Source organism: Haliotis asinina, chromosome 12 (genome assembly GCF_037392515.1).
Source record: "Haliotis asinina isolate JCU_RB_2024 chromosome 12, JCU_Hal_asi_v2, whole genome shotgun sequence".
Taxonomy (NCBI): domain Eukaryota; kingdom Metazoa; phylum Mollusca; class Gastropoda; order Lepetellida; family Haliotidae; genus Haliotis; species Haliotis asinina.
In genome coordinates this window covers 46,587,257-46,613,671 of record NC_090291.1, presented here as the reverse complement: position 1 = coordinate 46,613,671, position 26,415 = coordinate 46,587,257, and the positions used below count along the sequence as shown (strand labels likewise).

Genomic DNA, 26,415 nt, shown 5'->3' with positions numbered 1-26,415 from the left:
TGTTTTCTTGTGGTGGCCTCATAAAGACAACAGTTTGATCGTATAATGTTACTGTCACCATTAAATGGTTAATCACTTGCGATTTAATTTGCGTTGTGGCATTTGCAAGGCAGTTTAAGTAATTAAGTAACATTGTTTGATCTGCATTTTAGAAGTTGGTGAGACAAAAATGAAACATACATTTTTATGACTTCTTTGAGTGACATTTGGTTCGATGAACAACAAGGAGAGTTCTATGGATAGCAACTTCTTGTTTATTGCATAGAGGGATGTTTCGATGTATATTCTTAGATTGTTGTCAGTCTAAAAGTAAGAATCTACATCAAAACCTGGCTCTATGCAATAAGCAAGACTTTTTCATCCACAAAGCTGTGCTTCACTTTCAAATTAAGACTCCGGATGGATATGAGATGCAGAAAAATAATGGATAACCATGGTGATACCACATGCTATGAAGCTAATCCATCACTGGAACTAGTTGGTATGTTCCCCAGGGAGCTGAGTTTGATTTGTTCTGTTACAAGGGGTAACAATGTCCTGTGCTTGCTTCTCCAGGACATTAATTTGGGCCTGGACGTTAATTTTGATTTTATGCCAAATATGTGAAAATTTCAGATACAAATTCTTTCCCCAAACATAATATTGGTAATGAATACCGAGGTTATAACTAAAAATGTCACTGATCAGTTGGATGTATCCCATGCCAACGAAAGCTTACCATTCCTTGTCAACAAAGAAAGACTTTCTGTTAAAGATCCAATCTTCCATGTGTTTAGACCTACTGTAAGTAACGCAGAGGTATTGTTGTATAGTACAAGTTACCCAGCACTTTCAGTACAAAGGAGGCTTCATTGCTGGCAGTACAAGATTACCATGACTGCCACTGACTTTTTCAAATCCATTGTCAATATTACTGATTGTCATTGTTGTCACATTCATTATAAACAAAAACAATTACCCTTGCACTTTTTGACAAAACAAATTCATGTGACCCCACATCACTAACTGTGGCCATCCTGGTTTTTGTCGGAACTGTGACTTAATAATCTCAACTTACAGCTTTCCACTTTTAGAAATAAGGCATGTTTATTTATATCACATGCCATTTGTAGCGAAATAACCATCTAATTGTGTTGGCTTGTGTTTCAGTTATTCTACCCAGACTGGCAGCAATGGCGATGGCCAACAATAATGTGACCAATGAGACGAAGAAGATGGACATCGCCATGCAGCTGTTTGAAGCATACAGCGCCATGTCTTGTTGTTGTATCCTCCACAGTGTTGCCCCCTCTGGGGAATCTGGGACTACAGCAATGGCTACTAGATGTGATAGATGAAGTGGTTAGGCTCAGTGACTGGTGATTTCATCCTAATACCCCTGTGGAGGGATTGTTTACTCACTTTATCAGTCAGATGATAGTCTTGTCAAGACTCAGGTGTCATGTTACTGAGTGACGCAGCAAGCAATGAACATTCGAACATGTAACGTCAGCTAGTTCTTTCCTATAGGTTCCGACTTAGTTGAAGCATGACTATAATTGTTAGTTAGTCAATATATTGCAACAGTAAATCCAGTCATTGTGTAAATAACTTGATCAGCTAAACCAGTGGTTAATATAATGAGTGTGATTCAGTTGTGTTGTCAGGCAGGAAGATGTAATCAAACATCTGACCGCCTCGCATGTCTTGGCTGACTCTTACAGTCCATCAGGAAATTACTTACAATATTTTCCACTATACACTTCTCTTGGTACATATGTCAGCTGTTCTCTGTCCAAGGTCAATGGTCAGTCATTTCATACATGGCTGAATCAGACCAACAGTCTTTACGGAAATATTTACCTGAAACAAACAAGTGCCAGTGTTTTGTGACTGAAGCATGCTACATGGGTTGCTTGTTCTGGGTTGTACAGAGTTACCTCCTTTGAGGATTGTCAGGAACCAGTCATCACTGCTTATATTCCCTGATTATGATGCACACTCACTCACACACTTACTCACTCACTCAATCACTCACTCCCTCACTCAACCACTCACTCAACCACTCACTCACTCCACAGTTGATGTTGTCTCCCTTAACTCAAAGCAGTCCTCAATGACCAGCTGATCCAGGAGGCGATGTTGCCCGGACTCCGATGTCTTCGGCAGGACATGGCCATCATTGCTCCAGACCACGAAGAAGTGGTTGCATCCATGGTCCGTGAGTACGAGACCAAGATGGAGGGAGCTCGTCCAGGGGACAGGTAAAATAATACAATTCATCTTACTTACCATGGTAGGAGACTAAGTGTCCATTCATACTTCACAAGGAATGTTACTAGTGCCATGATTGGAATTTAGTGTGGTTCAGAAACTGTGACACAAACTACTTGTGTGTCAGTCATTCATACTTTTCTTGTTCTTATACACAATCATTTATGAGAAAGGTTATGTCCATAAAATGATTTGGAATTTAGTACTCAACTATTTGCCTTTCAACTTTACACATCAGAGTATGTCTAGATATTTCACCACATCTGAAGCAAACATGAGTGACATGAAAATATGAGTTATCTCCCCTTTGTGCCATTGTTCAAAGCAATCTTAGGTGACCGTAAGGTGACCGTAACTCCTGTACTTTAACATTGACATAAGCTAGTCTTAGCGCTAAGGTTGTTTGTACAACAGGACCCTGGTCAGTTTCTGCCTTCACAAAGGCTTTGTGTGTCCATTGAAAGTCAACCCTTAGCAAAAACTTTAGTGAAAGACTAAGTGTTTGTGTTTGTGCTTCAGGAACCTTGGCTTCTCCTCGTCACCAGGTAATCAACTGGGTTCAGCAGCAGATGATATGAAGTCCAGAGTCATGTCACGCATCAAGGATACGACGTCCAAGGCCAATATCTCCAACATATTCACTCGCAGGAAGTGATGTCACAGGCACCCCAGCAGGTCCGCAGCAATCATTCACATGTAAACTTCTGTGTGGGGCGCACCAATAACATTCAAAATGGCAGCGTATGATGCTCAGCCACAGTTGATATATTTACACCTAGAACTTGGAAAACACCTCACATCTTACAGGTATATTTTAGGAATATTTTAATGCAACAAGTGAGTTGAGTTTTCTTGGAAGGAAATGTCTTAATTGTAGATGGTCTTAGCTGAGATAGAGGCTGAGAGTTAGTGGCAGATACCTGGAAATAGTTTAATGTTAAGATAGTTTTAATGACAGTGCAGTAAGTTTCAGACTCCAGGCGTGACTTCAGTTCAGAGTGGAATGTGTTAACATCTCGAAGAATTTGTTACTGTAAATATGTTATTCTTGAGAAGCATGGAAACACATTTGTCCAGTACAGTTCTGTGTCTGTCCTGTAATAAACTATAGCTGTAATAGTTTGGTTGTCAGCACTGCTTGTACTGGTCGGACAACAGCCCTCTTTTATCCTTGTTTCAGCCATGTATCAACCTTAAGTAAGCCCAGTTTTAAGTATCAGAGATGAGCCCTGCTTACAGATCATATCAGCCTTCTGTCTGCCTCTCTAAGTGCTTTAGTCAAGCAACCTAATATTCCTGTAATAGTCTTGATAATTCCAATATCAGTACTGTGTTAATGCTTACAGAAGTGCTTATCACCTCATGAAAGTCCTGTATCAGTTTAGAACCAGTTCTGTTTCTGGTGTCCCTGCCATGATATTGCTAGAATATTGCTGAAAACAGCATAAAACCCAACTCACTCACTCAGTCTCTCACTCTAGTACAAGGTCAGTGTCACTTATGAGCCCAGTTAAAGCCAGATGAAAGCCCATGCATCAACCTTGTACAGGCCTAGTGTCAGCCTTGTCTCATCCCCCAGACATTCCAGCCCATATCGCCTGTATTATATATACCCTGTATCAGTCCGATATCAAACTGTTATCAGTCCATTGTATTGGTGAGGTATAAGTCCAGTATCACCCAAGCAGCATGTAGGTTGGTACATACACACCCTGACAATGTAGACATGATATCCTCCAGTGAGTGACAAGTCCTGCAGCATCCCAGCTGGTACATGTACTCGCTGTCAATATAAACATGATATCAACCAGCAAATGTATATGATACGAGAAGGTACGTGCAATACTGTGACACTGTATTATGACATCACCTGTAACATATTATCTGAATTGCTGTTGTGTGTTGTATATGAGCTTTATGATGACAGATGAAGATGAAGATGAAGTGATCCTAACCTGTACATTTTGTGTCCAGTAGATCCTAGCCATAACCCCACAATGGACACTGTCTGTGGTCATTTCCAATATAGCTTAATGGTTTATATTGCTTTCATTAATGAGTAACACATATGTTGTGTCAATATGTTTGCTGAGCAGAACACCTGGTGTTCACAATGTGGTTGTATTTGCAGTTTTGTGTGAGTGTATAGACTCTTTTGGAACCTTGGCATTTTGTAGTCTGTTTCACACATTGAAACTTGATCTCATTTACTGTCAAACAAAATGTCTGTGTGGTTAGTATGATATGTTGGTTCTTGTCACAGTTGAGCTGTTTGGCGTTTGTCCAGTCATAATGTGCTTGTATTCTAAACAAATCCTCACCATACCAACCTTTTGTCTACCTTTACCAGCTGCCCTGCCCTGCCCTGCATTGATTAGTCACCCATCCACTTCCAGCATCAAAGACAATTGCTGTCCCAACACCCCCCAAACACTATCAACCTCTGGCCCCCCAGCACCCCCCAAACACTATCAACCTCTGGCCCCCCAGCACCACCCAACACCCCAATACACAACCATCATCATCTCAATGCTGTCTTACCAGATGTCCAAGCACCACCTTACCCTGACTAACTAACTTTGTGAAGTCACCCATCCATTTCCGCAAGGACAGACTTATCTCTCCAACCACCCTAGAACCAAACTCCACCCCAACACCATTCTATCTTGTCATCTTTTTGTCAGTTCTGTATCGATCCTTGTGTATCAGATCTGTGTCAATCCTTGTGTATCAGATCTGTATCAATTCTTGTGTATCAGTTCTGTATCAATCCTTGTGTATCAGTTCTGTATCAATCCTTGTGTATCAGATCTGTATCAATCCTTGTGTATCAGATCTGTATCATTGCTGTTCTATAAACAGAAGTATACTGATGAAGTGAAACAAAGGAACATGAAATAAAGTTACATGAGAAGAATGTCAACAACTGCCTGCGATGATGGAGCATGAGAGAGAATATGCTACATTGTGTTTAGAACACACTGAGCACACAAACTGTGCAGTTTAGAACTGTGTACGTTAACTAGGCAAGTTCTTGTGTACAGTTATGTCCCTTTTCAGTGCCAGGAGCTGCTGATGGCAGTTTAAATCATGCCTTTGATGATTATTGGTGAGAACCATACTTATCTTTTAGCATTGTTTTTCTTTCCACTGAAGTATGATCACTACTTCATAAATGGAAGGTTTCCCAGCTATCTAAGGTGCAGGAATCACCTGGCAGAATGTACTTTCTTTAGCATGACAGAAATATTCAAGGTCATGAGTGTTACAAAAGTGGTAAACATCTTGGACCTCTTCACTTTCTTCCACCGTTATACTGACACTGAAATGCTGTTTGAAATCGGTGTTATACACTGTAACTTATGTTATATTTGAGATTTCTTTCTTACATTTGACCATTTTCTAAATGACAGTGTGTCCATCACTCACAAAATGAGTGTGTTCAGGGAATATGAAGGATGGCTTGTGTCTTACCTTTGTGCTCCTTTATTTGTTTCAATCAGTATTGTTCGTATCTTTGCTGCTTAAAATATGTTAGAGAACTCCCACTTTTTTATAGACTCAAGTTAATCTGTCAAGGCCATGGCACATTACCTGTAGTCATATGAAAAAACACAGGTGTTCATGAACCTTTTTTTTAGTAGTAAATGTGACTGTGTGTCGTGATAATCAGGGCTGTCATGATTGTGCAGGCATTCCACTGTTCGGATGTTGTGACGAACATGGATTGCAGGTTTTAGTGACTCAGAGAGCATAAATGAAAGGAGTCGCTGGGGTTGTTGGAATTCGATTATGTATCAGTTTACTGAAACTTCCAGCAGCCTGGGTTGTCCTCATTCCTTATCATTTCACTCTGAGATAAAAAGGAAGTTGATCAAAGCAGCTGAAACAGATGGTGACAGAAAGCTGATCTTTGATGAAAATTTGCGTCACAATGAGGCTGAGACAAATGGTGAAGTTTTGACAAGATCCTTTGACCCTGAGCTTCATCACATGTGGCATGGCTGTCATGGCTTTCATGGCTGTAGTCAGTTCTGTTCAGTACTGGTCAGATCTGGTGAGAGAACTGGATGTTCCAGTTACACAATATACCCGCAGAAATACACAATAGTGTTGAAATGTGTGTACATATTTTAGACATGTATAATGGCCTGAACTGAGGTGATATTTTAACAAATGCTTTTTTGAATGTAATTATTTTAGACATTGTTATTATTGTTAATATCTGGACATATCATGTGTACAGACTGTAGATGTTGCCGTTGTCTGGTCAATATTGTAACATATCATTTCAAGGTCAAATGATGGATTATATTATTTATTGAAAATGAGAACTTTCTTTCCAAGAATACAGGTGAGTGCAAGGTGATACTATGCACATCTTTCATGCAGTACACCTTTTGACAACTATAATGTAATAATAGTAATAAATGTAATGTTGATCATTTTTATCCCAAAAGTCAGAAATATTGCAAATGTGAGAACACAAGTGTTCAAAAGGAAACTTTGGGGCACTTAGTAAGAACAGTACAAATATGGTACATCCTATGTTAATAATTAAATTATTACATGGAGTGACAGACTTCAAGAATCCCCATCTTAAGCTGAAGTTGCTGGTGGTGTTGCCAGCTGCCACATTTGCCAGATGGAGTTACCTCCCTTTAGTCACATCTGCAACAGTTGGCAGAGGGCTTGACTGTGAGTGAGTGGGGTTGATGTATTGATCTGACAGATGTTGTGAAGGGTATAAAACTTGAGGGAAGGAAAATTGTTTGTTAGGTGGAAGGATGGAATGATCAGAGAAAAACAGCAACCTAAAAAATCAACTTTCAACTGTCTGAACGTTCACACAATTGACCTTTGCACCCACCTTGAATGCAGTGACATAGTCGTAGAAAATGTATGTGATAAGTGCAGTGTTAGGACAGTACAAGAGTATATTAGTGTGTGAATGAGGTTTGTGAGTGAGTGTGAATATTTCCTGTGTGTGGTTTTTATTGTTGGTGTGATATTGTAGCTACACTTGCCTATATATGCATTATTGTATCATGTTGTGTTGCCAATAATATATATAGACTGTAATCTCATGGCTACAATCAGGTTAACAATGTTGTACATATTTTCTCCAATATTTAATCATTCACATATACATTGTTGATTTTATACATCCCACCATAATACTGCCCCAAACCCTCCATCATTCCGTAAAGCTAAACTCCCTTGGAAAAGAAAGAATTCACCATAAAATTGGATGTGTCCAAAACTTAAAAACATTATCAAAACCTTACTAGGGTTTAAAAGTCTCCCAAACATAACTAGGATACCGGTATATGATACACACCTTTGAAAAATCCTCACTTGTATTTTTCATCTTTCGTACCGACTCACACATGGGAGTATTCTTTCTTTAGCCTGGGAGATTATGAACCTGCATAGAAATATGGTAATATTGTGGCATTCTAGGATGTTCTGTGTCCATATCTAAACTCTCCTTTTAACAATTTCTTTGTGAAGTCTTTTGATGGCATTTTGAAGAGACGTGAGAATTTATGGATGTGAGCTTCTTAATGATAAGTATAATATTATTTCGGAGTATATTTTGATGCCTTTATTTGGTGAATGAAAAGGCTGTTAAGCAGACAGCTACATTGAAAACAGCAACAATGATAGCATGTCTGTAACATATTTCATATCTGGCAGATTGGTCATTTTACATGATTTTGTGAATGTTTGAAATGACTCTTATTGATTCTTTTTGTGAATTTCTCTTGTTTAGCTCTTACTTTTCAGTTTGTCACAAACATGTTTTTGAGTCTTTCACATTAAAGAAATCTACTGGTATGCATTTCTCCAACTCAAACAGTTGTGAGCTGGAGTGTCCTGTGTCAGTGTGTTGTATGCATGAAGTGATGAAGATGAGATTTATACGTTAAAATACAGGTGAGATTAAAATTACAGTAGGTTAAAAACTTAATGTCACTTCATGAAGTTTGTAATAAGAATTTATGTTTCTGAAAGATGAATGCCTGCAATGTTTAGTGTTATTAATGGTTCTTTTATGCAACTAGTCTGGACAGTTAGACAGTTCCTTGGCTCTGAGTTTTTAGTGCTGGATTAGAGTGATGGAGTGTACCAGGTCTGTAAGAGAAGACTGAGGGTTTCTTATTTCATATGAACCATTTTATCAAATCATGTTGATTTGTAATGTTCATCGTGAAAGGTACGTACATTTTCTGAATAGAGACTACCAGATGTCTTTAATCCACAAATTATATACCTAATACCATAACTGACTAAATGAGATGTGTACAACGGTGGCCATTGCTAGTGAGACTTTTCCATCCAAACATTTAATTCAGTTTTGACATTTGAGAAACTGTACAATATAATGTAAGCTAAAGTGTAAAAATCTGCATTAATTTATGTGAGATGAATGAGTAGACGTGCTTCATTTCTTGGCTCCTCCATGACACCATGGTGAATAAGTTGGGCAGCTCTGAGGCCAGTCAACATCTATATCATGGAACCTGTCAAAGGATTATTGTAGGGTAAACAAACATCATCATCATCATCATCATCATCATCATCATCATCATCATCATCCTCCTCCTTTTGGAGATCATAGGTGTATTACACATACAATTCAAGAAAGAAATTAGTAGGTAAAAACAGAAAGGATTATTTCAAAAATAATATATAAAAGACAACATATTGTGAGCACTTACATTAGGATAGTCATTCCAGAGGCCAGCCAACATCTTTAGTATGGAACTTGGTTATTGTAGTGTGAACAGTTTTGTTTATCAGAATACACACAAATGTATGTATTTTTATTGAGCATCATAAGAACATCATACTTTGTGGGTTTTTTATTTTACATTTTTGGGTCCTTGAGTTGTATACTTCAGAGTCCGATTTGAGTTCATTTTCAGGAGCATAAAACTGATTGACCTTTTCATGTCAGATGAAAAAAAAAAACCAAGACAAGTTTCCCATATTTTTATTTTACTTATGCTGTACTGAAAAGCAGTGTGATTTAAACCAGCCCTGAACATGGATATATATTGATAATCTTGCTGCCCTTTAACTCAGTGTCTTTACACTCCGGCAATGTGCTCTCAAGACACATTACATAATGCCTTGTCATGGCTGTGATGTGTCAAGTCTAGCCCTGAACAGGCATACATAATACAACATGCTATTGTAGCTATGTATGGTGTACTGATAAAATATTTGGGACTAGGACTTGGGCATGGATGAGTGACTGGCTGTGACATGAAACATCACTTATGGATTCTCTTCTTGAACACAAGAAATATGTAGAATACTTTCAGCTAATGGTGTAGTTTCAAAGTTCATGGATATGACTAATTCATTCTTAAAAGTGTCATTTATGGAAATCAGAATCTTTCTGCATTGATGACGACATGTGATAAGTTTGTAGCAATCAAAATAAAATATGTTTGTTTGATAGAAGATCTCACAAACTAAATTTATTACAGGGTCCAAAAGTGTACATGATAATACTCAAGTTGGGGACAAATGTGGTTTTCATATAATTGTCACTTTTCATGAAAACAAAATACTTATAGTGTCACAGCTTGATGAAATTCTTCCTCAGTCATGAATAAAAGGATCAGCATTCTTGTTAATTATAGAGGCTGATGTTCAGACCTGACAAGGATATGCAGTCAAATCTCGTTTGGAACTTAGCTGTATCGAATTATGTTATTTAGAATTCATGGTCTGATCTCTTGGAATGTCTTACATATTGATGATAGTTATATTTTGGAGGATATTTGTCGAAAAATTTGCTTTTCAAATTCATTTGAAAATGTTTGGCTAGATTCCTGTAAGTTTCACCCAGGTTTGACTGTATCAAGGTAAAGGTCACATGAAGGAATGTAGGTCACTGGTCTAACATTGCATGAAACTCAAATGCATCTTGAAACTTACACTTCTAACTGCTCGTTCATGATAGGTACTATTCTATGTCACTTTAAGGGTTTAAAGACCAGCTAACTTAAAAATAGCTTATCTTTTGAAATGTAATAAATGCTGAAGAAGGCAAATCTTTTTTCGGTTTTGATTTCTGTTTTATGTGTGCATGCAATATACTGTTTATTGAAAAGTAAATATTCAACATTATTAATTAAAATTATAGCATCATTAAAAACAAATAATTGCACTTGAATTGTATTAACTTTAAGAGGCAGAACCGTATCCATTGATGCAGCATGTATGGGAGGCTCTACCTCTCATTATTATCAATATATGTTATAAAAGTCAATAACTATATACAGCTGTGTATGAAATAAGCCCCATTCAACGCCTGAGATGGATTAGATTTCTGACAGATGGCCTAAACTTACAGCTAGCCGACCAGATGGTCTGTAAACATTTCAGGTTACATGTTCAGTACATCTGAGTAAGTTCACCATATCTTAAAATCTCTTGTTAAACTGCTATTTGCATTTAACCTGACAATTACTGTTTGAACACTAAATATCGTATTGCAACCTCAATGCTCAAAACAGAGTAACTAAATATTGAGTTATCAGCTTTGGATGGTCTGGTCTGGCTAAATCCATTTTGGGATGGTAACATCTGGAAGTAACCAGCAGTGATATCTGGCTGGGTTTAGGGCTTATGCCATACATTGTGTGGTACACCAAGCCATATATAATGATCCAAACTGTACATGTTAATGAAATAATTTGTTTAAGTTTTTTTCTGATATTTCACCCAAGTTGTAAATTATGTATAATATTGAGTGTTATACAGTCTTCAGTTATGTCATGTATAACGTCCATGGTGATATTTTGTTATCCCATCTAGAACATTCCATGTGTCCACACATATGTATCTGTAACCTCTGTCTTATCAATATACACATGTCAACTGTCTGTCCAACACTAGTTGATTCTGTAAGATAACCTCCACTCAGCTGGGAGCAACACAGTTGATTTTGTTTCTCTGGAGATTTGATAAGAGCTTCAACATTCATTAAACTTTGTGTCAAATGTATCTCATTCCAGGGTCTTTCTGTAATATCATAATAATAATAATAATAATAAATCTTGACCATGATACAAATGTAAGTGTTGTGCTTCATTTCCCTGCATGCTGGAGCAACCCAACAGATAGAATGTGCTCATTCCACCAAAGCAGTATTCGGCAAAAATGAAGTCTGGACCAGAGAATCGAGTGATCAACGGAATGAACATCTATTCAAATGGACTTCGATGACGTGTCAACCAAGTCAGTGAATCTGGCCATGTGGTTTCCATTAGTTGTTGATTATGACAAGCATCACTTGCTGAAAACCAGCATCCCAAGATGAGTGAAGAAGTTAAAAAACAAGAGAGTTTAGTTCTTTGTATTTAATACATACAAATACACAGTATATATGCATTGATAAAAGGATCAAACACTGGACACCAGAACAATCTGACACAAATCTAATCATATTAGATACACATGTCCATAACAGCACTAGATAAATAAGCACGGTTTTACACACAGCACTAGATAAATAATCATGGTTTTACGCTACTTTTAGTAATATTCCAGCAAATATTACAGTAGCGGACACCGGGAATGGGCTTCCAAATTGCACCAATGTGGGGCATGAAACCTGGGTCTTGGCATAACAAGCGAACACTTTAACTACTAGGCTATCGTATCATCCGTGTGTAACAGTAGGAGTCCTGAGCTGGTAATCATAGTGCTTGGGCTGTCTGTAATCCATGTGACAGCATCACAGATTGCTTGAGCATGAAGATCACACTGTTGGACTGGGTCTTCATCTGCTCAACTTGGACAGACATTTTCATTGATGATATGCATGACCAGTCACAATAATGAACAACTACGTCCCACTACTGTCTCCTGAATATAAAGTTACAGAAATGAAACAGCATTCTAATATTTTGGATGTTTTCATCAATAACACATGCCACTATAAAACCAATGATAAATATTCTGCTGAGGTTCCAGGTGTTCTTGAACAAGGAAAATTCGAACACCTCAGAGTGTGTATATAAGACAGTCAGTAACAAGCATGTGGTAGATATAACACGAGTGAAGATGTTAGGGCTGACTATTAAACAGCGCAGAATGAATTTCTCCCTGGGAGGACAAGAGAAAACACTAATGAAACCCTTCAAGGGAGGACTGTATTATATTCTGGAAATAAATGCCTGGAACTATTAATTCATACTTGATATTTGTCTGCCTGACATACAAAATCTGTATCTGAAAGAGGAAGTCATGAAATACTATTTTACAGATAATTCAGCATATCTAATGAATGATCGATTTCATATCTGTTCTCATATCAAACATGTAAAAACGATTTCTTTTGACAGTTTGGGAAACAGTATTTAAGAAGTAAAACAATATGAAGGTCTCTCCAACAGAATATAAATGGCCGTCTGCTTGTATTTCTCCATACTGGAATCAGCACTGTAGACGATGATGTCAGGAGTTAGACTCTTGCTGACATCTGTGCTAGAGGAACACTGGCTGCTAAACATAACTAAGAACTAAGTAGTGCTATGTCCAGACTGAAGTGCTTGTATTGCAAATCAAACATTGGCAGAAATGGAGAAAATGTTCTGCACAACAAACTATCCTGAATTAGTGTTTGCCAACTCACTCCTGTCAGGATGAGTGAGTGAGTGAGTTTAGTTTTACGTCGCACTTAGCAATATTCCAGCTATATGGCAACGGTCTGTAAATAATCGAGTCTGACCAGACAATCCAGTGATCAACAACATGAGCATCGATCTGCGCAATTGGGAACCGATGACATGTGTCAACCAAGTCAGCTAGTCTGACCACCCGATCCCGTTAGTCGCCTCTTACGACAAGCATAGTCACCTTTTATGGCAAGCATGGGTTGCTGAAGGCCTATTCTACCCCGGGACCTTCACGGGTCCCTGTCAGGATGAAATTGCACATTATATACATGTAGTTTTATATTACATATGAAATATTGATTTGTCATATTTGAATACATCTGGGATACAGCTTATATAAGTTTCTTATGAGGTATTTAACTGACTGACCGTCACTGGCTTCCTATACTGCTCAAAACAAGTGGTGTACCGCCAGATTCTTTCATAGTACAATATTTGTCATGGCATGAGGGAACTATGGTACTATAAAACAACTGGGTTGTCCCTAACTTCTTTCGAGTAGTATAGTGTACACGTTATAAAATGATATTACATGCATGCCCAATGAAAAACACATGGATCAATAATATCAAAGGTGAGCTATTTGTTTGCAACAAGAAATGAGACGTTATCAACTATGGTATTGTTGTACAGTTGTGTCATTTGAGTCTGTTGCTTGTTTCATGCGGCTTGTGTCGTTGTGTTACAGCAATGTGGCTTACGTAATTGTTGTTACAGACAAGTGGCTTATTTTGTTATGTTACAGCCATGAGGCTTGTGTAACTGTTATGTTACAGCCATGAGGCTTGTGTAACTGTTATGTTACAGACAAGTGGCTTATTTTGTTATGTTACAGCCAGGAGGCTTGTGTAACTTATGTTACAGCTACCTGTTGTTACAGCAATGTAGCTTGTGTCACTGGTGTTACAGTCATGCGGCTTGTGTCACTGTCGTTACAGTCATGTAGCTTGTGTCACTGGTGTCACAGTCATGTGGCTTGTGTCACTGGTGTCACAGTCATGTAGCTTGTGTCACTGTTGTTACTGTGCACTGCTGCATCCAGGCTTAGGTTTAGGCAAATAGTTGGGAGGTCCCCCATCTCATTCATGAAAGTTGGGGAGTACTCTCAAATTGTGTTAATGAATTAATCAATGATCTGCAAGAAACATGATACACCTACAAGTCTTGAAAATAGGGAATAGTTTTTAATTGACAGTTTAATGTTATTTAGTCTCACTGTGTTACCTTTCAATGAGAATATATTCTTCTGGACCTCTTACTCCTCCAAACACTTTGGGCACTATCAAAGTCAATGTTTTTGGAGGGGAGGGTTCTCCCTCCAGCTGGATAATCATTAATTTGTTGACCACTGCTGGGTCTATCCTATTAGGAGATAAACATCAAGTGTTGGCCAATTTCCGGGTTTTAATGAGTATTTGAAGCACAGGAATATGTGTGGAACTGATGGTGCCAGCCACGAATATTCTTTTTTCCACCTATCCTGAAATTTTGGTTCACATTTGGCTTTCTTTTCAGAAGGTGCCACATCAGAATGATCAAAATCGGTCGTTGACTGTGCTTCACTTACCGGTCCATCAGTTGAAAGTTCATTCTCAATATCATCGGAATTTTTATTTGGCACCAAAGTCCTAAAAAATTCAGTTATTCGTTTTGTTTTGGACATTTTGATAAGTTCTCTAACTTGAAATCTAGCAAACAAAAAGTTCAACTTCGACTCGCTATTCACTTGGGCGGAAACATCAACTGCGGATGTCATTACATATTCGGAATGTTCTTGATGTAGCATTTACCTCAGATAAAATAGCTTTCAGCGAGCAAGTCGTAATGTAATGAGATTTTCCGATTGTATCAGTAAATGAGAAGTGACTCTTCCGACTGAATACATGAATGAGTGTCACTGATCACTGATATATTTTTTCATTAATTGCAGTGTCTATAACATTGGAAAATATTTTTTTTAAAAATGTCCAGGTAGGTTGCGCAGGGTTTTTTTTCACCCTACTGCAAGAGTATAAATATTTTGGGATGATTACTCCCCCATAATATTGGTAAAATTGCATGAGGGACATATGAAATGGGGTACATCCCACAATCACATGGCCCAGATGCAACACTGCATGTGGCTTGTGTTGTTACAGCCATGTGGTTTGTGCTATTGTTGCATTACATTTGTGTGGATTATGTCACTGTTGTGTTACAGCCATGTGGCTTGTGTCAGTATGCTGATACAGCCATGATGTTTGTGTCATGGTTGTGTTACAGAGATGTGGCATGTGTCACTGTTGTGTTACAGCCATGTGGCTTGTGTTACTTTTACAGCCATGTGGCTTCTGTCAGTATGCGGTTACAGCCATGATGTTTGCGTCATGGTTGTGTTACAGCCATGTGGCTTGTGTCAGTATGCTGTTACAGCCATGATGTTTGCGTCATGGTTGTGTTACAGCCATGTGGGATATGTCACTGTTGTGTTACAGCCATGTGGCTTGTGTTACTTTTAAAGCCATGTGGCTAGTGTCAGTATGCTGTTACAGCCATGATGTTTGCGTCATGGTTGTGTTACAGCCATGTGGGATATCTCACTGTTGTGTTACAGCCATGTGGCTTGTGTTACTTTTACAGCCATGTGGCTTGTGTCAGTATGCTGTTACAGCCATGATGTTTGCGTCGTGGTTGTGTTACAGCCATGTGGGATATGTCACTGTTGTGTTACAGCCATGTGGCATGTGTTACTTTTACAGCCATGTGGCTTGTGTCAGTATGCTGATACAGCCATGTTTACGTCATGGTTGTGTTACAGCCATGTGGGATATGTCACTGTTGTGTTACAGCCATGTGGCATGTGTTACTTTTACAGCCATGTGGCTTGTGTCAGTATGCTGTTACAGCCATGATGTTTGTGTCATGGTTGTGTTACAGCCATGTGGGATATGTCACTGTTGTGTTACAGCCATGTGGCTTGTGTTACTTTTACAGCCATGTGGCTTGTGTCAATATGCTGTTTCAGCCATGATGTTTGTGTCATGGTTGTGTTACAGAGATGTGGCATGTGTCACTGTTATGTTACAGCAATGTGGTTTGTGTTATTGTTGTTACAGCCATGTGGCTTGTGTTGCAGTTAAGTGGCTTGTACAACTCTTGCTACAATCATGTGGCTTGTGTTACAGCCATGAGGCTTGTGTCATTGTTGTGTTACAGTATTATGACATGTCATTGTTATGCTACAGCCATGTGGTTTGTGTTATTGTTGTATTACAGGTGTGTGCCTTATGTCGCTGTTGTGTCACAGCCATGTGGCTTGTGTCACTGTTGTTACAGCCATATGGCTTGTGTCACTGTTGTTACCGTCATGTGTTTGTGTCACTGTTGTTACAGTCGTGAGGCTTGTGTCAATGTTGTTACAGTTGTGAGGCTTGTGTCACTGTTGTTAGCATTGTCACCGCCATGTGGCTCACCATTGTTGTGTTTCAACAATGTGGCTTGTGTCACTATTACAGCAATGTAGCTCGAGTCACTGGTGTTACAGTCATGTCATTGTTGAGTTACAGCCATGTGTCTTGTGTCACTGTTGCTACAACCTTGTGGCTTGTGTCACTGTTGTTACAGCCATGTGTCTTGTGTCACTGTTCATACAGTCATGTGGCTTGTGTAACTTGTGTTACAGCCATGTGTCCTGTGTCTCTCACTGTTGTTACAGCCATGTGGCTTGTGTCATTTTTGTTACAGCCATATCGCTTGTGTCCTTGTTGTGTTACAGTTATGGGTCTTGTGTCACTGTTGTTACAGACATGTGGCATGCCACTGTTATGTTACAGGTATATGGCTTGTGTCACTGTTCATACAGCCATGTGACTTGTTTCACTGTTGTTACAGTCATGTGGCTTGTGTCATTATTACAGCCGTGTGGCTTGTGTCACTGGTGTTACAGTCATATGGCTTGTGTCACTGTTATTACAGTCATGTGAATTGTGTCATTGTTGTGTTACAGCCATGTGGCTTGTGTCACTGGTGTTACATCCATGTGTCTTGTGGCACTGTTGCAACAGCCATGTAGCTCGTGTCAATGCTGTGTTACAGCCATGTCAATATTTACTTACATCCATGTGGCTTGTGGCGTGTGTGTGTTACAGCCATGTGGTATGTGTAATTGTTACGCCTTAGCTATGTGGGCTTGTTTTTGTTACAGCCATGTGGCTTGCGTCAATGTTGTTACATTTATATGGCTTGTGTCACTGTTACAGCCATGTAGCTTGCCATCATTGTTACAGCCAATTGTCTTTGACACATTGTTATGTGGCTTTTATCATTGTTGTTACATTGTTGTTTGTGTCAGTGTTGTTACAGCCATGTGGTTTGTCAATGACGTTACAGTCAAGTGGGTTGTGTCATTGTTGTGTGGCTTTTGCCATTGTTGTTTGTGTCACTGTTGATAAAGCCACGTGACTTGGCAATGATGTTACAGTCAAGTGGGCTGTGTCGTTGTGTGGCTTTTGCCATTGTTGTTTGTGTCACTGTTGGTAAAGCCATGTGACTTGGCAATGATGTTACAGTTATGTGACTTGTGTCACTGTTGTGGTATAATTATGTTAGTTATGTCATTGTATTAGATAACATGAATCACTTAGAGTGAAATAGTATTAGCAGCAGATTTCAGCTACTCCAATATAGCCTGAAGATTACTCTCTAGGAATAAGTATACTCCATGGCCATAATGCTGCTCTCTTCTATGAGTGAGCAGCAGCTGAACCTCGTCCTTGGCCAGCTTCACTCTGCCCTGGCTGTGCATCTGTATCGCTCTGATAAGCATCACCTGTCTCAATTGTTTGTGTGGAGGTCCGAGAACTAATTAAAGCACTTGTGGATACTATCATCTGATGGGCCACTTGACCTGTACTGCCACTAAGAGCCTGTCTCGTTGGTTCACAGACACCACGTGCTTTATGATGCTCCTCTTGGTGACTTTGAAGCAGACTTCTCTGTGTAAATTTTTTTCTACAATGTTGACACTCAAACATTTTCCCGCCATGATGTCTCTTGAGGTGAATCTTTAGTGTGCTGTTCTGAGCCGTGGCATACTCACAAAATGTACACTTGAAGGGCTTCTCACCTGGAGAGTACAACAAATAAACTGAGAATATACCTAACATAACTTGTGAATTATGTAATTGTGATCTGAATGTTCATGCAGTTCTTATCATGATCAAGGTCAGGCTTCTGATACAGACCTTGAGGTGACTCACCTGTATGGATCCTGTTACAGACACCAGTATGGATATTGCAACAGACCTTGAGGTGACTCACCTGTATGGATCCTGTTACAGACACCAGTATGGATATTGCAACAGACCTTGAGGTGACTCACCTGTATGGATCCTGTTAGAGACACCAGTATGGATATTGCAACAGACCTTGAGGTGACTCACCTGTATGGATCCTGTTAGAGACACCAGTATGGATATTGCAACTGACCTTGAGGTGACTCACCTGTATGGATCCTGTTAGAGACACCAGTATGGATATTGCAACAGACCTTGAGGTTCACTCCCCTACATGGATTCTGCCACAGTTCTTGAGGTTCCTCTCCCCTATGAATCCTGATATGGACTTTGATGTCACTCACCTGTGTGGATCGTAATATGGACCTTGAAGTCACTCATCTGCATGGATCCTCATATGGATTTTGAGGTTACTCACCTGAATGGATCCTGATATGGACCTTGGGGTCACTAACCTGTATGGATCCTGATATGGACCTTGAGATGGCTACGCTCCACTGTAGAGTAGTCACACTGATGGCACTTATACGGCTTTACACCTGGCACAGACACATAAAAGTGAACCATGTCATTCACAACATATTCGAAAAGGGACATACATGTATACAACTGACTGACCATGATCATTACAGCAGGATATCACCAGGGCTCCAGACAAGGGCCGTACTGGTGTTTGTACAGATAAATCATATGCACCATGCAGCAGGAGATAATTTATAAAACGCAGCAAACATGCACCATAGCAATGGTGTACAGTCTTAGAAACATTTACAGACATATTCATCTGAAAAATATAGTTGCATTGTTTATTGACTTGTTTACACAAAAGTAGCATTGAAGTGGTGCATATATGAATTGAAGCACAAGATTACTGATACTCCATTAAATTCCATTCCGTAGTCAGTACTCCTAAGTTTTCCCAGTACTCTTAAACTGAAACAATAAGGTGTACATACTCCTGAAAAATTATCTGGAGCCCTGTATGACATAACAAAAATAAGATGCATGATATGTACCTGATAAAAACACCAATGGTGAGATCAGCATTAAGATTCATCATTGTTAGGAGTCTTCTGTACTGTAGCCACTTAATTATTTGTATCTTATGTTTACTCCAGTCAAAACAAGCAAGCATGTGAACAGCCAAGTTTTTTACCAAAGCATAAACAACACTGTGGGTTTGCTTAAGTGTTCACTAACCTGTATGTTTACTCATATGCTTCTTCAGGTGAATCCTCTGATTGAAAGCATGCTCACACTGGTCACATTTGAATGGCCGAGATGTTGGGTACCTCCGTTTCTTGCCACCACCCTTTTCTGGGGAGCCATCATTATCATTGTCCATTCCCTCGTCCTCCTGCCCACTGTCAATATCAATCATCAACCGAGATTCCTCTTCATCCTCAGCAGGTGCTTCTCGGGCACATTCAGCATCTCCACTGTCCTGAGTGTTGAGATGGAGGACCTGGGCAAGCTTGTGGGTCCCCATGACAAAGGGCCCAGTTTTGGAGCTAATGGTCATGACCCTTGATGTTCCAACTGAGAGCGTTGTCTGCGGGGGGAGGCTGTATGCCACCATGGGATTGGATCTTACAGGACTGGATGTTTCAGGAACAGTTGGTCTGCTGTTTGGGTTGGAGGTAGAAGAGTAGGACACAGGGATTGAGAAGGTCATCCCGCGCTGCATGAAAATAGGTTGATCAGAGTGAGTATCACTGCTCTCTGAGGAACACTGAGTCTTACCACCATCCTCCTCCTGAGCCCTGCCCTGACGAACTTCCACAGTTCCCCATGACTGATCACTATCAATCTGCTCATCTCTGTTCTCATCTGATGGCTTCCCTGTCCCGTTGTCCCGTGGTCGAAAGTCAATGTAAATAGCATCTCGACTAACATTCTCATCACCCTCATCCCCATCATCACCATTGTCAGATTCATTCTCATCATCACAGTCCTTATCTGGGTCTTCCTGTTCCTCCATCATGTCCTGTCCCTCTGTCTGCTCTTTGTCACCTTCACCGTTCATATGTTCTTCCATGTGTCGCTTCCGTTTCTTCGGGACAACGGCACTGCAGCACTTTTTGGGTCGCTCATGCGTGCCAGGTATAATTGTAACACAGCATTCCTTACTGTTACAACAGATGGTGGTGCCCCCTGATGCCGCCAGCTTGGTACAGTTCCGCGACATGTTCGCCGTCACCCTCCCTGTCCCCTGGTTAATTTCTACCATTGTCCTCTCTTCCTTCATGTTTTCTTTGTCATCATCTTCGGACATGTCGTCATCCATTGCTGCCTCCTTCCTCTCTGTGTCGCGTTGATGAGACTTTTGTCCCACAAGCATCCCCCGTTTGATGAAGATGTTGAGATTGTGAGAGATCTGTACATGGTTGAGCAGACCCCAGGCTGTGCTGAACTCTTGGGAGCAGGAGTAGCATGACAGTACTGTCTCCTTTGGACCTGAAAATAGCAGTGTTATATGTCATATATACAACATCACAATAGCAGTGTTATGTGTCATATATACAACATCACAATAGCAGTGTCATGTCACATATACATTACACTACCAGTGTTACATGTCATACATACAACATCACAATAGCAGTGTCATGTCATATATACATTACACTACCAGTGTTACATGTCATATATACAACATCACAATAGCAGTGTCATGTCATATATACATTACACTACCAGTGTTATATGTCATATATACAACATCACAGTAGCAGTGTTATACATGTCATATATACAACATCACAGTAGCAGTGTTATATGTCATATATACAACATCACAATAGCAGTGTTATACGTGTCATATATACATCACAATAGCAGTGTCATACGTGTCATATATACAACATCACAGTAGCAGTGTTGTACATGTCATATATACAACATCACAGTGGCAGTATTGTACATGTCATATATACATCATAGTAGCAGTGTTATACATGTCATATATACAACATCACAGTAGCAGTGTTGTACATGTCAAATATACAAGATATCAGTATCAGTATCAGTGTAATAAGTCATGTACACAACATGGAAGAAATGACCAACACATTCTTGTTAATTAACACTGATTACAGCTAACTGTTGAAAGATCAACTGCTGGATTGTGGGACTGTTATCTGTCTAGTATTGCTGCATGCTATTTTCATTTATGTGCTATATTGAGGCAGACCATAAAATGGATCATATTTATTCATGGTCTCTGAGTGAAGCATGGTGTTTGCATTGTTGCAAAACTCCAGCTGCTGGTCCAATGAGAAATGGTGGCTGGTGGTTTTAGAACAGCACAGCCAGTAGTGCCAGTAGACAGTTAGCATAGTCCATAGACAGTCAGTAGTGTCAGTAGACAGTTAGCATAGTCCATAGACAGCCAGTAGTGCCAGTAGACAGTTAACATAATCCATAGACAGCCAACAGTGCCAGTAGACAGTTAGCATAGTCCATAGGCAGCCAATAGTGTCAGTAGGCAATTAACGTATTCTATACGCAGGCAATAGTGTCAGTAGGCAGCCTAATCCATAGACAGTCAATGAATATGTGAGTGGGAGAGTTTAGTTTTATGCCATACTCAGCAACATTCCAGCTATATGGCAGCAGTCTGTAAATAGTCAGGTCTGGATAAGACAATCTAGTGATCAACAGCATGAGCATCAGTCTGCACAACTTTGGACCAATAACATGTGTCAACCATGTCAGCGAGCTTGACCACCCGATCCCCTTAGTTCCTTCTTACAGCAAGTATAGTCTGCTCTTGTGGCAAGCATGGACTGCTGAAGACCCCAGATCTTAATGGGTTAGCCAGCAAGTGAAGTCAGCAGGAAATTAGCAAGGTCCATAGACAGCCAATATTGCCAGTAGGCAGTTAGCACAGTCTGTAGGCAACCAATAGAGCCAGTAGGCAGTGTCAACTTAAAATAGGAAAACATATGTTTACCTTGACCTTGTGTTTCCGGAAGAGTGCCAGAGTCAAGGCAGTCATGTCGTTTATGTTCTATGAAGTTTGTTATGTTGTGGAGAGGATATTCTTTGCCGCATCCCCCGCAGGTCAGGAAATCCATAAGGTTCTCTGTCAACAACACAGCAACATTTACAATCTCTTTCGTACATGGGAGTAGGACATAGTTTATTCAAGACATGTTCAACTCATTACTATAGCCATTATTTTATTCATGATCATTGTATTCATGATCATTGTATTTGCAGATGTATTTGTAACATTATGTTGAACAATTAAAACATTAAATTCCTGTTTCCTGATGATAAGTAAAACAAATCAGGAAATTCAACAGTATGCATGATCATTATATGAAACATATCATGAATACATTGGTCAAGTCTGCATCATGCATATCACTCATGGAAATACCCTTGATTGTGAGATAATACTTTTTATGCCTCCATGCCGCAACAATATGCAAACTTCCTCAAGCATTCACTCATGATCACTATTCACAACAAAATATATATTACAATAAAAAATCACATTTACCCTCTGGAAAAGCTTCCATTTCAGTCATGCTAATGTAAGAAATGCATTAAACATGTAAAAGTCACCTGTATCTTAATTTTTAGGATAATATTGATTTTACCAATTACTCTGAATTTAATTAAAAGGATTTCTTTTTACATGCATGAACTTAAATCATAAATCCTCGTACCTTTTCACGTGCCACTGATAGTAAATTACTGGTGTAATTGTCACTACCACACATGCACAGTTCAGTCCATGTAGACTACATTTGTGAAGAATGTGGTTCACATGTCAGATAACCCACTAACCTTAAACTGGAGCAGACACTTCATTTATTCAACGGAGATATAAACCAGTATTTGACAAATAACAAACATGACGGTCAACTGACCTACATAACAACCTCATTATTACAAACACGGTTTAAGTTGAATTATCAGTAACATTCACAGAATGACAGTTAAAGTGACACTGGTGTGTACTACTGAATATCATTGGACAGAAGAGCTGGTAGACGACATATCTGGTGACATTTTCACATTGCAACCTCAAAGGCACAAACCCAGTCCACAATGTTTAGTGAGCGTGCATATAACGTCGTACCGAAAACCACATGGCTTACAGACCGTTATTTTAATAATCACTTTCTTACCACCAGTCATGTTGTTTCCTTCTTGGGGTAACATGTCGTACGAAGACCCAAAACCATGAACACTTCGTTCATGAATGCAGTTGACGTGTGACTGTGTCAAGAACTGGGCAATGTCTTTTTCACACTGCCCGAAACTTGAACTTTAGTGATGTGTGCAAAATGCCGTGTCATGCTGTAAGTAGGGTTATGAGACCCAATATCATCATCAAACAATCACACTCATAGTTACCCAACCACATCCTGTCAAATAAGGGGGAGGTTTAATTAATGGGAAACATGTCAAAATTTTATGTCAAAATGGGAATCTGATCATTCCCGTACCGGAAATGGTTTGCAGGGTAAAATCCGGAAATTATCACTATTTACAGTATCGTTGGAATGAAATGCCTGATCACAGTAAACCTAAGATAAGTTCAAATTTGGAAGGGGGTTCTAATATTTATAAATGACTGATACTAATCATCCCGGTCGATCCTAGGCATATATTTCATAAGCTGGGTCACGTAAATTGGTTCAATGTTTCACGTATTTATTTACTTCCGGTGGTTAAATATTCAAAAGCCATACAGGAACGTCTCATACGGAATAAGGAAAAGTGTCTCCATTTATGCCTACCGGAATTCTCCCCTAAACATTTCTGGCTCTCTCTTTCATTTGAAATACATCAATGATAAAGGTAACTATTGTGCTGTTATGAAAAATATCCATTTATAGTTAGTAGGAAAAGTCATTGTAGTTGTATGAAGACAGACCGAAAAATATTTGAAATTATGTAATGTTTTGTTTACAAACCAGTGTTCAATAAAGAGCATGTCAAATGCTCCATAGTCCATAGTAGGAATGTATGGCAAATTACTGACTTGGTGGTTATCTAAACAGTTGGTACCATAGGCAAATTCCCGTTGGATTCTCCTGTAACTATATCCTGCAAAAAATGATGTTAGAAAACAGAAAACCGTTTTATTGTAAATGATTTGTTTGTGTAATGTGAATACAGCAGATTCAAGCAAACCGAATTTCCTGAGCTGAAGAAGATCCAACCATTTTGTGGTAGGCTTCACTCTTTCCCGGGGCGGTAGTTTAGCCTAGTGGATAAAGCGTTCGCTCGTCACACCGAAGACCCAGGTTCCAGTGTCCACATGAGCGCAACGTGTGGTGCTAAAAGCGGTGTACAATCATACTCACATGCCACTCACTCACTCACTCTTTCCTATATAGCTGAAATAATGTTGATTCGACATAAAGTCTAAACTCAGATAAACATCGATGACCATATACAGTTTAGCGCAATGAGCTCTATTTCCAGAGAGAGTATTGATCAGTTAGAACGTCCGTATAACATGACTGTGCAATGATTATTGGAGTCGGTGACATGTGTTTTGCTTTGTTTTGGCCTCATGGTGCTTGATTGTGATTGTAATTTATGCCAACTGTACACATTTGATATGACAGTGGAATGTTATGTACGTCACGTTGAACTACTTCCTCATTTCGAGCATTGATTGGAGCAGAGAACGCGGAGACCATATGATGCTTGGGAGGGCGGCCTGGGACTCTGTGTTGCTGATATAAAACAACATCCGTATAGAGTGAGTGAGTTTAGTTTTACACCACACTCAGCAATATCCCACCCATATGGGGGCGGTCTGTAAATAATCGAGTCTAGACCAGATATTCCTGTGATCAACAGCATGTGCATAGATCTGCACAACTTGGAAACGATGACATGTGTCAACCAAGTCAGCGAGTCTGACCACCCGATTCCGTTAGTCGCATAGTCGCTTTTCATAGCAGGCATGTGTTACTGAAGGCCTATTCTACCCCGGACCTTTACGGGTCAGAAAACAGTGAAATGTACTAGCGGGCTATGATGTATTTACATGTGTCCTTGTCATAAGGTACCGGTGAAGATCCGGGTAGGAATTCATCTACAGTAACAGATACGTGTAAAAGGCGACTAAATTGGATCTGGAGGGAATGAAATATGTTGTGTGACAAACAGAACGTGAATGTTGGAGTGTACTGTGTGCTCACAAGTGGAGGAATTGTACAATAATTTTTTATATGGCTATTTGAGATTGGTGCATCTTTGTGTAGTACAAATGCAGGAAGTTGTTAACATTCGATATTTTTCTGTCTGCATGTACTAGTACATACTAACGTATGCATTTTTCTGCACCGTCTTCCTTTTCGTCAACCCATAACCTGTGTGTTTCATTTTCAAAATATTTTTTCGACGAATGTGCCCATTTGACGAAAATGATAAGTGTTAATTGAACAAAACAAGTCTATATATTCTTAGTAGTATTTGGTGTTATAACGGTTTCATTTTCGTTTTAAGTGGAAGGACTTTTTATGATGCCCGAAAACCGGATCATTTGTGTCAACTTCCTGTTTCCATCCACGTTTTCTGTGTACAGTTATTGAAGGTGTGTGACCAAGGATCTAGACATTCTTTCACTGAAGAAGACATTCTTTCACTGAAGAAGTTAATGGTAACATTTTCACTTGCCCGTTATGAATGGCGCTAGCTTCATTGGAGACTCATCACTTCATTTTTTCTGGCTAACTCCCGCAATGTGAAGTCGGTCACCGCGTGACAGTTGGCGCTTAAAAAGTCATCAAAGTTTATTAGCATTTGCGACAGTGGTTTGAAAATTGTCCACAACATACGTTTCAATAAGCTCTAGAAAAGACAGTAACGAAAAAAAGTACCTAAATTGCATCACACTGAGATTATCGAACCTAATTCTGCCTATGCAATGTTCGTGTCATTGTTTACTAAATTATGAGTTGTGTAAAGTAAATAGATATGTTAAATTTCCAACTACCAGAAACTTTAAAATGATACGTTGTGCAGCTGCTGGATATATATTTATACCGCATTTGTCAGCGAATATGCAATTATCCAGCAATGTCAGTGAATTTGACTGGATTTAAATGCCAAACTGTGACACCTTTGAGATGTCCGCATATGTGTGTGTACATGATGTGATGAGAACACTGCCCCAAATCACGTGAATGGAATCGTGGTTATTGCCA

The 26,415-nt window shown here is 39.4% G+C and overlaps 3 protein-coding genes across 5 annotated transcripts in view; 2 read left to right on the top strand and 1 right to left on the bottom strand.

Moving 5' to 3' along the window:
* Positions 1 to 11,343, top strand: part of LOC137258996 (RAB11-binding protein RELCH homolog) — a 166,973-nt gene extending 155,630 nt beyond the window's left edge. The window contains exons 25-27 of the mRNA XM_067796698.1: positions 1,150 to 1,266; positions 2,090 to 2,243; positions 2,773 to 11,343. Coding sequence (XP_067652799.1) covers positions 1,150 to 1,266; positions 2,090 to 2,243; positions 2,773 to 2,908 — 407 coding nt within the window. The 3' untranslated portion in view covers positions 2,909 to 11,343. The remainder of the gene's footprint in view (positions 1 to 1,149; positions 1,267 to 2,089; positions 2,244 to 2,772) is intronic.
* Positions 11,344 to 17,677: 6,334 nt separating this feature from the next.
* On the bottom strand, positions 17,678 to 23,508 carry LOC137257532 (uncharacterized). The gene is made up of 5 exons (XM_067794858.1): positions 23,374 to 23,508; positions 22,185 to 22,316; positions 19,430 to 20,686; positions 18,685 to 18,768; positions 17,678 to 18,060 (listed from the first exon to the last, which is right to left on the bottom strand). The coding sequence occupies exons 1-5, from the start codon at positions 23,405 to 23,407 to the stop codon at positions 17,678 to 17,680; spliced, it is 1,890 nt and encodes a 629-aa protein (XP_067650959.1). The 5' UTR covers positions 23,408 to 23,508.
* A 2,230-nt stretch (positions 23,509 to 25,738) lies between these two features.
* The window catches only part of LOC137258162 (TOX high mobility group box family member 4-like), a 141,908-nt gene continuing 141,231 nt past the window's right edge, over positions 25,739 to 26,415 (top strand). Inside the window, exon 1 of one of the 3 annotated variants that reach the window (XM_067795734.1) lies at positions 25,739 to 25,802. The gene's annotated coding sequence lies outside the window, so the exon portion shown is untranslated. Of the gene's footprint in view, positions 25,869 to 26,415 lie in introns of all 3 variants that reach the window. The other 2 variants (XM_067795733.1, XM_067795732.1) reach the window with 2 other exon arrangements.